The 12,311-nt window shown below is 40.7% G+C and overlaps 1 protein-coding gene and 1 pseudogene across 1 annotated transcript in view; both read right to left on the bottom strand.

Annotated features, from left to right (window-relative positions):
• The window catches only part of Ptpn9 (protein tyrosine phosphatase non-receptor type 9), a 95,489-nt gene that overhangs the window by 30,718 nt on the left and 52,460 nt on the right, over positions 1 to 12,311 (bottom strand). Inside the window, exons 3-5 of the mRNA XM_006971545.4 lie at positions 9,927 to 10,016; positions 8,921 to 9,045; positions 4,705 to 4,810 (exon numbers count right to left, since the gene is read on the bottom strand). Of these exons, the coding sequence (XP_006971607.1) occupies positions 4,705 to 4,810; positions 8,921 to 9,045; positions 9,927 to 10,016 (321 nt within the window). The remainder of the gene's footprint in view (positions 1 to 4,704; positions 4,811 to 8,920; positions 9,046 to 9,926; positions 10,017 to 12,311) is intronic.
• LOC121831186 (U6 spliceosomal RNA) lies at positions 1,976 to 2,092 on the bottom strand (annotated as a pseudogene).

Genomic DNA, 12,311 nt, shown 5'->3' with positions numbered 1-12,311 from the left:
GAACTATTATTTTATTTTGTATTACTGGTGAGTGGGTGCATGGGTGCCATAATGTCCATATGGAGATGAGTTCCCTGCTTTCAACTTTGTATGGATTCTAGGTATTAAACACAGGTCACCAGGCTTTCACAGCAAGTGCCTTTACCCACCCAGCCATCTCACAGCCCTGACTTTTCAAAACATACATATCACATACAAGCATATAAATACGCATCCTACAAAAGTTCGGCTTCTTAAAACTTAAGTTTTGTTAGCTGGGCCGTGGTGGCACACGCTTTAATCCCAGCACTCCGGAGGCAGAGACAGGCAGATCTCTGTGAGTCCAGACTAGCCTGGTCTACAGAGTGAGTTCCAGAAAAGGCACCAAAACTATACAGAGAAACCCTGTCTCAAAAAACCATTAAAAAAAAAAATAGGTTTTTAATAAACTGAAGATAAAAATAAACATATTACTTATATAATCTTCATTTAGTTCAATATCTGTGTGTGTATACAATATTTCTATTTTTAATCCTTTCTCCATTTGTTTATTAAACCAATATATACAATCTAGGTTGGAGGCATAACTCAGTGATAGTGTGTGCTTAGCATACACATGACCTAGGTTTGATACCCAACACCACAAAATAAATATATAAATAAATAAATATGATCTAGTGTGTACAAGTACAAATGAGGTCTCAAAAAAGGAAACAGCCTGAACTACTCTTAGAGGAAAAAAGAGAATCCCATGTATACAAGACATAAAGATGGCATATCACTGCTAAGTGGCAGTGCTTGGTTTCATGACACTTTTTCACACTCCAGCCTTTCTTAGGAGCAAGGTTCCCATGTAGTAAGGAACCAGGGGGCTGGCAGGATGGCTCAGTCAGGGAAGTACAAACCACACAAGTGTGGAGGACCTGAACTCCATCTCCAGGACCCACATAAAACCCAGGTGTGTAACACCAGCACAAGTGAAAAGAAAAGATGGATCCCTGAGGCTCACCGGCCAGCAGCCTAGCCTAATAATCAGTGAGCTCCAAGTCCCTGGGAAAGACATGATCTCAAAAGAACAAGGTATACAAGTCCTAGGGATATCATCTAAGGTTGATCCCTGACATTCACATATACACACATTAATGCACACATGAAAATTAAGTATGTAAATAGATAAATAAATAAATAAATAAATAAATAAATAAATAAATAAATAAATCCTAGTAATTGGCTTTTAAAAAGGCAACTGTAGCTTTAAAAATCTCCTACCCTAATTTTTCTTACGTTTTGAATAAACCAATCTCAATTTCACTTGTTACTCTCTGTCTTTCCAGTTAGCGTTTGTCTGTTCGTTTGTTTAGAGACAGGGTTTCTCTGTCTTAGTGTAGTGCCAGCTTTCCTGGAGCTTTCTCTGAAGACCAGTCTAGCTTTGAAGTTACAGAGATACGCCTGTCTCCCTTCCAAGTACTAGGATTAAAGACATGGACTGTAGGCACCACCACCTCCAGCTCCAGTTAGTCTTGGTTTTATTAAATTTGAGGAATTTACAAACACTTCTTACACAGACTACACAACACCCACAACAAAGTTCTCCAAAGGCTTCTTCATTCAGACTTAAAAAATCCCTTCCTTCAAGGACACAAGAATTTATTTCAGGACCTAAATCCCAAAGCCCCTTTAAGTGCCTAATCAATTTGGAGAAATACATTGATTTCAATAAAATGATGGATAGCACAAACCATTACACTACATCATCTTCATCAGGGCAAAAAGATAAGAGAACAGGCATAGTCCACTTAAGTAACTGTACCGTACCAGCACTTGGGCGGTGTGGAGCCTGGTCCACACAGCAAGTGCTAGGCAAGCCTATACTATGTGGGACCCTATGTCACAATAGGACCAAACAGAGAAAAGAAGCTACCTCATAAAGTCTTGGGAGACCTGTTCACTGATGGTGTCTGTAGGACGCATCTTCCATTACATATTATTATTTTTTTTAAATATGGAACGCTTCACGAATTTGCGTGTCTTTGCGTGTTATCCTTGCACAGGGGCCATGCTAATCTTCTCCGTATCGTTCCAATTTTAGTATATGTGCTGCCGGAGCGAGCACTACGTATTATTTTTTTATTTTTAAAAATTTTATGTTATGCCGGGCGGTGGTGGCGCACGCCTTTAATCCCAGCACTCCAGAGGCAGAGCCAGGTGGATCTCTGTGAGTTCAAGGCCAGCCTGGTCTTCAGAGAAAGATCCAGGACAGGCACTAAAACTACACAGAGAAACCCTGTCTTGAAAAAACAAAAACAAAAAACGAAACAAAACAAAACAAAAAAAATTTTATGTCATGTGCATTGCTGTGAGAATGTGAGGATGTTGGATCCCCTGGAACAGGATCTACAGACAGCTGTGAGCTGCCAGGTGGGTGCTGGAAAAGCAGGCAGTGCTCTTAACCACTGAGTCATGTCTCCAGCCCCCCATTACATACTTTAAACTATACATATACCCTTTTAGTCAGTTCAGTTTCTGAAACACTATCCTAGAAACACAAGTGCCCTTTTTTGTTTTCCCCTAGAAAGGGTCTCACTATGTGGTCTTGACTGCCTTGGAACTTGCTGTGTAGTGCAGACTGACCTTAAACTCACAGAGATCCAGATCCCTCTGCTTTTCTCCCGTTCTAGGACAAGCTGACCCAGATATTTTTCCTTTGGTTTTGTTGTTTTCCCTTAGGTGAAGCCAGGGTCTTGCCTATAGGCAGCCTGGGCTGGGCTGGTATGCATATGTAGCCCAATCTGGCACGAAACTTTTGGCAGTCTTTCCACCTTAGCTTCCCAAGTGCTAGTATGATAACCCCATGACCACACACCTCACAAAGGCCAAGTGCATAGTCTCCAGCTGAGCTACACTCCTAGCTCCTCAACATTTATGTTATTTCACTTGCATATTTTTGTTTTCTGAGACAAAGGATCTGGTTATGTAGTCTGGTTATGTAGTCATCCTATCATGAGTGCTGAGATTATAGGCATGTGGCATCATAAGCTATTTTTATGTCATTCAATCTTCCCTAGTCATATTAAGTAGTTTTACATCATAACAAAGTTTTGTGTATTAGGGAGTAGGGGGTTGTTATTGTTGTCTGGGACATGGTCTCATGTAGTCCATTCTAGTAGTTCGAATGAAAATGGCCCCCATAGGCTCATATATTTGAATACTTGATCCCATGTTGGTGGAACTGTTTGGGAAGGATGAGGAAGTGTAGCCTTGTTAGAGAAGGTGTATTGCTGAGAGCAAGCTTTGAAGTTTCAAAACACTGGTACAATTTCCAGTGTGCTCTCCCTCCAGCTATTGTTGGATCAAGATGTGAATTCTCAACTGTTACTACTACCATACCTTTGCTCCACCATCATGGACTCTAATTAAATGCTTCCTTTCATACATGCTTTGGTCATGGTGTTTTGTCACAGCAATAGAAAAACAACCTGTGGTGGCATAGAACTTGCTGTGTAGCCACGGATGACCTTGGGCTTCTAATCCTCCTGCTTCCACCTCCTGATACTAAGTACTTGGGATCAAATACAAGGCCTTCTGAATGCTACCAGCTGAACTACATCCTAAGCCTTACCTCATTATCTTTGAAATACAAAGAGTGAAAAATACCTTTATGGCTGGGGAAGATAGCTAAGTTGGTAATGTGCTTGCCCCACAAGCACAAGGATTTGAATTCATTTTCTAGAACTAATGCAAAATTGCTAAGCATAAAGCAGAAACAGGAGGCCCCCTGGGGCATGTGAGCGAGCCAGTCTAGCTTAACTGGTGAACTGCAGGCCATGCCAGACTTTGTCTCAAAAGTAGATGACTGAGGATGACACCTAACGTTGTCTGCTCTCTACCATACACACAAGCACACAAGCGCACCTGTACACACACAAACGCATACATGTATACATATATTTATGAAACAAGCCACTAGGCCTAAGATTTAGGGATAAGAAACTATGAAGCTAGGTGTATAGGACTTTTACACATCTATATATGTGGATAATTCTACATGAATATAAACAGACCAAATGAACTTACATGCACTAAAGTGAAATGCCTAACACATTTCATCCTGAATTCAGCCAACACATGTCTAGAAAGTCACTAGATGGCATTTTTCAGTTGCCGTAGGTAGGCCTATTCCACAAAATTCTGGAAAAGGCACACTTTTGTAGCTAAGGATTTGCTTGTGATTTTCCATTTTCATTATTTCCATCTTAGTTTTTTATTTGTTTTTGTTGTTTTGGTTTGAGAGACAGAGAATGCGTGCGCGTGTGCGTGTGTGTGTGTGTGTGTGTGTGTGTGTGTGTGTGCGCGCGTGTGTGTGTGTGCGCGCACACGTAAGGATCTCACTCCTTATGTAGCTCAGGCTGGTCTGAATCGTACTTTGTAGCCAAGGCTGAAGTAGAATTCACTGTATAGCCCAGGCTAGCTCAAACCCACAGCATTACTCTTGCTGTTGGCTTCCCAAGGGCTTGGATTACTGGGATGAGCCACTAGGCCATCTTAAATCTTTCAAATTGACTTTTAAGACCACTTCTTGTTCTAAGGAAGCAGATATTAATTATCATATATAGGTGATCTTTAAAACTGAACATAGTGTCTGAAGTTTATATTTTCCCTAAATATTTCCCCAAAGAATAAAAAGAGAAAAGGAGACTTAAAAGGATTCCCTCTTTACAACCTTACCTTCAGCAGGTTTAGGACTTTCTTGCCAAGATCTAGCTCGAAGTTGGCATAATTAGAACCACACATGTCATAGATAAACACCAATCCATTCCTTTGAGTTTCAAAGCTGTAAACCAATTATTAAACAAACATTTAATTCAATACAAATGTTTCATTCAAAGTTAAACTAGATCCTTACATGTTTTTTAACATCATCCATGGGGGGGGGGTCAGAAGACAACTTTCAAGAGTTGACTCCCTCCTTTCCCTCCACCATGAGATCCAGGGATTAAACTAAGGTCCTCAGGTTTGTATGCAAAGAGCTTTGAGATACTAAGCCATCTTGCCAGTCCAGAAATAAATCATTTGATCATACTATTTCTAGATAGCAAATTTTTACATTTATACGGTTTCATGCAGCCCAGGCTAGCTTTGAACTCGCTATGTAACTCACGCTTGCCTCCAAGTCAAAGCAATCCTCTTGATTCACTCTCCTTATTGGTAGGGCTGCAGATATGAGCCACCTCAAGGTTATTCTTTTGTGTCCGCATCTTTGCATCATACTTCTACAAAATCTAAGAAGGACCTACTGACTGAAAGCTAACATTTAAAAATCTCAAGTCCTGCCAATGATGTGTGTATAAAAATACTTCAAAATTCAGTTCCTGTATGTAAATTTAAAGTTTGTTGTGTATCTAATATACCTCATTATTAATGAATTAACTTTATAAAAAGAAAAAAAGGGTTGGAGATTTAGCTCAGTGGTAGAGCACTTGCCTAGCAAGCACAAGGCCCTGGGTTCAATCCTCAGCTCAAAAAAGAAAAAGGAAAAAGAAAAAAAGAAAAAACACTTATTATTCTAAAATGCATGGAAGTTTTTCTGGCAGAATTTATTACTACTGGCCCTTACTGCATTAATATTAATCTTGATTCCTTTTTCATAACTCCACCGAGACTATCATTCAGCAGATCACAGATGCTGTCAAATGAGGCATAATTACCAAGTAGATCATCCAGGTCTAGAGAATTTCCATTTCTCCACAAGCTCAACTAGGGCCATTTAAAAGAATTACAGATTTTCTTCTCAAGATAGGGGCCTAAAACAAGTCAGTGATGGGAAATAAATGAAATATGAAGAAACCACAGGGCATAATGATCCAGGTTCTATAGTCTGTATGAAATTTCTCATCCGGTGAACACATGTGGAATGATACAGAACATAATGTGCTTTCTTGGTATACATTAGGAGGGGTCACAATGATAGCCAACTGTTTCCCTACTAAGTTTGACACTTGAGCTACAAGCAACAGGAGATAGAAAAAGTTTAAAACATAGTCCATGGCATTTGTGTGAAAGAAAGAGAGTACATGAAGGGCAACCAAAGCAGTAAGACAGGTTATGGCCCTCTGAGGAAGACAGAGAATAGGTAAGTGAATATCCATGGCAGCATTATCTTTCTACTTAGGAGGTCAATACTAGATTTTCTGAGAAAGGCGGCTTTCCTTCATTCTCCTAAACTCATGGAGCATTTCAAAAGTCTCCACAGTCTGGAAAGTATCCCTAAAGGGCTGAGAAATTCCAAACTGTTACTTAGGGAGTACAAGTCTATTGAAGTTACTGGTCCTCACTCCTCAGCTACTTCTCCTTTTTAGAATAACAGCATGTGTAAGCTTTGCATGTTATCTCCCACTAAGTATCAAGAGCAGAAGCTAAAAGCTTTAAAAGTAACCAACAAGACAGTAACTAGTTAACTCTTCAGAGAGCCCCACCTCAGACAGTCTCTTGGCTACTCTCAATTTGTTAATCCCTAATCTAGGCCAGGTAAAGCTGTATGAAACCCTGTCTCAAAAGAAAGTACTGGCACTGGGGGCTGGGGCACAGGCCTTTAATCCCAGCACTCGGGAGGCAGAGGCAGGTGGATCGCTGAGTTTGAGGTCAGCCTTGGCTACAGAGTGAGTTCCAGGACAGCCAGGACTACACAGAAAAACCCTGTCTCAAAAAAAGAAAAGCAAACAAACAAACAACAACAATAACAACAAAGAAGACAGGCAGTAGTGGTGCATCTTTAACCCCCAGCACTCAAGAGGTCGAGGCAGGAAGAAAAAATCTGAGTTCCAGGACAGCCAAGGCTATATACAGAGAATCCCTGTCTTGAAAAAACAAAACAAAACAAAAAAACAAAACAAACAAACAAACAAACAAACAAAAAAAAAAAGACCATTCTGGATCTTTCTATGTAGCACAAGCTAGCCTCAAACTCACACTGCTACCAGCTCAGTCTTTAAGGTACTACCATGTCTGATCCCCACAGGCTGTGGTCAGGGCTTTTTTATTTTGTGTTGTTTGGTTTTTGCTCTTTTTTTGAGACAGAGTCTCTTCTCACAGCCTAAGCTGTCCTCAACATATTAGAATCTTCCCCCACTTTCTAAATGCTTACAGGTATAATGGGCCAACAAGCCAATGGTTATTTTTAATTTCCATTATATGTATGAGTGTTTTGCCTCCATGTATGTCTGTGCACTACATGTCTGGTAACCACAGAGGTCAGAGATGGTGTCGGATTCTCCTAGACTTGTCGCTACCAGTGGTTGTGAGCCACCATGTGGGTGTTGGGAATAGAAACCCAGTCCTCTGAATGATTAGCCAGTACTCATAACTGCTGAGCCGTCTCACAGCACCCCAGCCTCCCCACCCTCTTTTTTTCAGGCAGGGATTCACCATCTAGTTCTGGATAGCCTAGATCTCACTATGTAGACCAAGCTGGCCTCAAACTCAAAGCCCCACCAGCCTCTACCTCCAGAATGCTGGAATTAAAGGTGTGCACCAACACACCTGGCTATTTCTTTATTTTTGTAGCACTGGGAACCCAGGGTAGCAGGCAAGCAAGGCAAGCTAGGCAAGCACTCCACCACTGAGCCACAGAACACCAACTCCCAGGTTGGTTTATTTGGTTTGGTTTAGTTTTTACTAAGACAGATTTTCTCTATGTAGCCTTGGCTAGGCTGGAACTTACTATGTAGACCTGGCAAACCTCAAATTTGTGGTGATCCTCCTGCCTCTGATTCCAGAGTGCTAAGACTGCAGGTACCACTTGGTTTTTTGTTTGTTTGACTAGTTGGTTGGTTTTTTCCAAGACAGGGTTTCTCTGTATAGCCTGGCTGTCCTTGAATTAGCTCTTTGACCAGGCTGGCCTCGAAATCAGAGATCTACCCTGGCTTATTTTATCTTTGTTTTTCCATACTAGAGACAGAACCTGGAGTCTTCCACATGCTAGGCAAGTAGCTAACCTTATATATCGCCAGGTTATCCCAGAGGGTTGTGGTTTTTTAATTATTATTTTTATTTTATGTGTATGAGTGTTTTGCCTGCAGGCATGCCTGATGGTCACAGAAGGTAGAAGAAGCCATTGATGTATGGGATTGGAGTTATGGATGGTTATTAGCCACCATGTGGGTGCTGGGAATCGAACCTGGGGCCTCTAAAAGAGCATCCAGTGTTCTTAACATCTGAGCCATTTCTCCAGCCCCAAGAGGGTTTTAATATGAACAAAAGCAACAAACAGATGACCTAGGCCAGGTAATACAGGTCTATAATCTTTGCTATTTGAGATGCTGAAGTAGGAGGATAGTAAATTCATTACCTGGACTGAGCTATAGAATGATTTCAAGCCCACCCTGGGCAACAAGTCAGACCGTATCTCAAAATTAAAGGTTAATAACAAAAAATAAAAAATAAAAAAAAGAGGGATTAGGATATATCCTAATGGTAGAGCTCATGACTTAGCATATGAATGCCCTATATTAAAACACACACAAAAGCAATCAACACAGTTCCTTTCCTCCTCACTTTCTTCAAATAAACCATTCTCAGTGTACAAACAACTGTTATGAACTGTCTTTCCCAGCTTCTGTTAATCCGAAAATAGGCAAGGGGATGGAAACCAAGAGCATGTGTTCTCCTTCTAGACTGTCAGGCTGGATCCTAGGGACATGGTGAAAGCACTTGTGAATTTCATTCACTAAAACTGTCACTTCCCGGCTGGAGAGATGGCTCAGAGGTTAAGAGCACCAACTGCTCTTCCAGAGGTCCTGAGTTCAATTCCCAGCAACCACATGGTGGCTGATAACCATCTGTAATGAGATCTCTGTATACATAATGAATAAATAAATATTTAAAAAAAAAACAACTGTCACTTCCGTAATGATGCAGATACCTACCAGACAATCTCAGTGCTCACCTGTCCACAGCTCTGTCTAGCAAATAAAACAAGGCCTGAAGTACCACATGTTGGACGGACTTGTGAGGATGATGTAACCTGGCAGTGAAAAGGGCAATGGAGGCTCCAGTTGGGTCTCGAACATTCTAGAGCAAAGAAACAAGAAATATTTAGAATCAAATTAAAAAATCACAACAATCAATTATACTTATTATGCTGGATAAGACTTGATAAATAAAGAGAGCAGCTACTAAAAGAACTTCTTCGATCTGGATCTATCTTCCATAAAGGGAGAAATGTTATCATTACCCATGTCTGACTCTCTTAACATTCCCTTGAACTATATTCTTGTGGCTTAAAAAAAAAATCACATTTTTTTTTTTTTACAACTGTAGAGCCAGAGCAATCTAAAAATAATTCTGCGCTGGATTTGTAACTAATTTCCCAGCAGGGTAGAGAGAAACAGATCAAGATAATGGTTTCTGTGCTACCATAAACATATTATTACATATTTATTTGAGAGGCCAAGAGATCTCTATAAATGGAGAGTTTCCATTAAGTAAGGATATGTTCTCACATATTATCAACCCTTCCCAGATGCTGACCAACAACTTTAAAGTACCAATGGAGAAAAATTTAAGTCCACTGCTCCATAACTCAATAAATCAACTATTATTAATAACTAACAAATTTTTTTGTTTGTTTGTTTTTGTTTTTGTTTTTGTTTTTTTTTTCGAGACAGGCTTTCTCTGTGTAGCTTTGCGCCTTTCCTGGAACTCACTTGGTAGCCCAGGCTGGCCTCGAACTCACAAAGATCCGCCTGCCTCTGCCTCCCGAGTGCTGGGATTAAAGGCGTGCGCCACCACCGCCCGGCAATAACTAACAATTTTTAATTAGTAATAATTCAATTATTGTTAGAATAATTTAGTCGCAAAATGTATTGATAGGAACCTATGCACAAAAACCCAAATAGTACAACAACTACAATAAGAAGTAACAAAGCCCGAGAAAGGCTCTAAAGACTCACCAAGATGGTGAATTTCCCACTGAGGATCTCAGAACGGAGAGGTTCCTCGTGAGGTTTCAGCTTCACGATGCCTTCCTTTCTTCTTGTTTCCTAAAATGGAAACAATAGAGATAATTAATATGAAAATACAATATTCCCAGAACAACTTTATGGAGCCATCAAATCTCAGAGCTAAGCGACACAGAAGTCAACTAAATGAACTGTGAATTCCTTTGCCTTAGCAATATGCCTTATACATTCCAGGGCAGCTTACTGTTACCAAAATTCCTGTCTAAAGCTACCTTAACAGGATCATCTGTTTTGATGTGTCCAAAAGTCAGCTCTAGTTTGTTCATTCAGAAATCTCTAGTTTAGTGCAGATTTCATCTCTTTAACCCACACTCAGATTCTAGCCACTTACAGGACATATCTATTTGGATATTCCAAAGGCACAGACAAACTAAAATTATGTTTTTCTTTCTAAATGAACCCACCCCACTTCAATGTCTCCTAAATTAATAAATGACAGCAATTGATATTGACTTGATAGTCCCAACCCAGAATACCTGACTCCTTTTCATCACACACCAGTTTAAGCAGCTCCTACCCATTTGAATTCTAGAATTTGTTCACTTTTCTCCATCTCCCCTGACATTATGTGCTTAATAATACTGCCATTATCTCTCCCTGTTAGTATAACAGTCTTCAAACTGATTCTTCTGGCTCAAGGATAATAGTTGAGATACACTCTCCAAAACCTACTGTGTCAAAATCTTTCTGGAATGGGAAATATGGGAAAACTATCACGTTGCTTGTATCATTAGTGGATTTCTGAGGCCGTAATGATCTGGCTTTACTGATCTGTGCTCTCAATCTCTTACTCAATCTCTTACCATGCCTTGACCCCCACTAAACCTTCCGCTTTAGCTAAATTTTACTTTCCAGCACCGGGCATTTGAACGTACTGTGCCTTGTATTTTGGCTGTAAACCTTTAACAGCTGAGCTGCTCTCCAGCCCATACTTTCTGTCTTCTTTACCATACTCGACCAGTCCTTGATTCCCACACATCCCTTAGGGGTTGTGGTTGTTTGTTTTGAAACAGAGTGCCACTATGTAGCCCTGGCTGGCCTAGACCTCACTACATAGAACAGGCTTGGCCTGGAACTCACAGAATCAACTGCTTCTGCCTCCTGAATGCTAGGATTAAAGGACTAAGCCACTATGTCCAGCTAGAAGTTACTTCTTTAGAAATGCTTCCTTTGCTTAATGAAATGTTCTTCCCTAGTACTACTATCTTATCAGAACATGTCTGTAATTGTCTAATCTCTAAGTAGCAATCATGGCACAGCTAATATTGTAGCGATGTAGCCAAGCATGGTGATGCATGTCTCTAGTTCCAGCACTTGGGAGGCAGAGGAAGGCAGATCTCTGTGAGTTTCAAGCCAACCCAACAAATTCCAAGACAGCTGGGGCTGTCTTGAAACCGGCCCCACCCCAAAAAAAGTATATTTCTTCAAAGGAATTTTCTAATCACAAAGTAGCATAACACAGCATTTCTATCCAAGATGCTACAAACAAAGAAAGCAAACATACCACAAAAATCAATCTTTAAAAAAATTATAGCCAGTGGTGGCGCTGGCCTTTAATCTCAGCATTCAAGAGGTAGATTCAGGCAGCTCTCTATGAGACCAGCCTGGTCTATAGAGAGAGTTCCGGGACAGCCAAGGCTATGCAAAGAAACCCTGTCTTGGAAAAACAAAAAAACAAAAAAACAAACAAACAAACAAAAAAAAACAAGCCAGGTGGTGGCGGCAGCAGCAGCAGCAGCAGCAGCAGCAGCGCACGCCTTTAATCCCAGCACTCGGGAGGCAGAGGCAGGTGGATCTCTGTGAGTTCTAGGTCAGCCTGGTCTACAAAGTAAGTTCCAGGAAAGGCGCAAAGCTACACAGAGAAACCCTGTCTCCAAAAACCAAAAAACAAAAACAAAAACAAAAAAATCATCAAGAGGCTGGACAGCTGGCTCAGCAGTTAAAAGCACCCATGCTCTTGTAGACAGATGACCATGTCTCCATCTCCAGCAACCCAAATGTCAGCTCACAATTTTCTGTAACTCTAGTATTTGGGAATCCAATGCTCTCTTCTGACCTCTATGGGCACCAGGTATGGGCACATGGTGCACATACATACTCATACATATTACACAACAAAGTAAATTTTTAAAAATTGCAAAAGGTTGATATAGCTATGTTTGCACAGAAACACTACTAAGGCTGGGCAGTGGTGGCACACGCCTTGAATCCCGGCACTCAGGAGGCAAAGGTAGGAAAATCTCTGAGTTTGAGGCCAGCCTGGTCTACAAATTGAGTTCTAGCACATAGAGAAACCTTGTCTCAAAAGACAAAACA

Source organism: Peromyscus maniculatus, chromosome 7 (assembly GCF_049852395.1).
Source record: "Peromyscus maniculatus bairdii isolate BWxNUB_F1_BW_parent chromosome 7, HU_Pman_BW_mat_3.1, whole genome shotgun sequence".
NCBI classification, from domain to species: Eukaryota; Metazoa; Chordata; class Mammalia; order Rodentia; family Cricetidae; genus Peromyscus; species Peromyscus maniculatus.
This window is presented reverse-complemented; position numbering and strand designations above follow the sequence as displayed.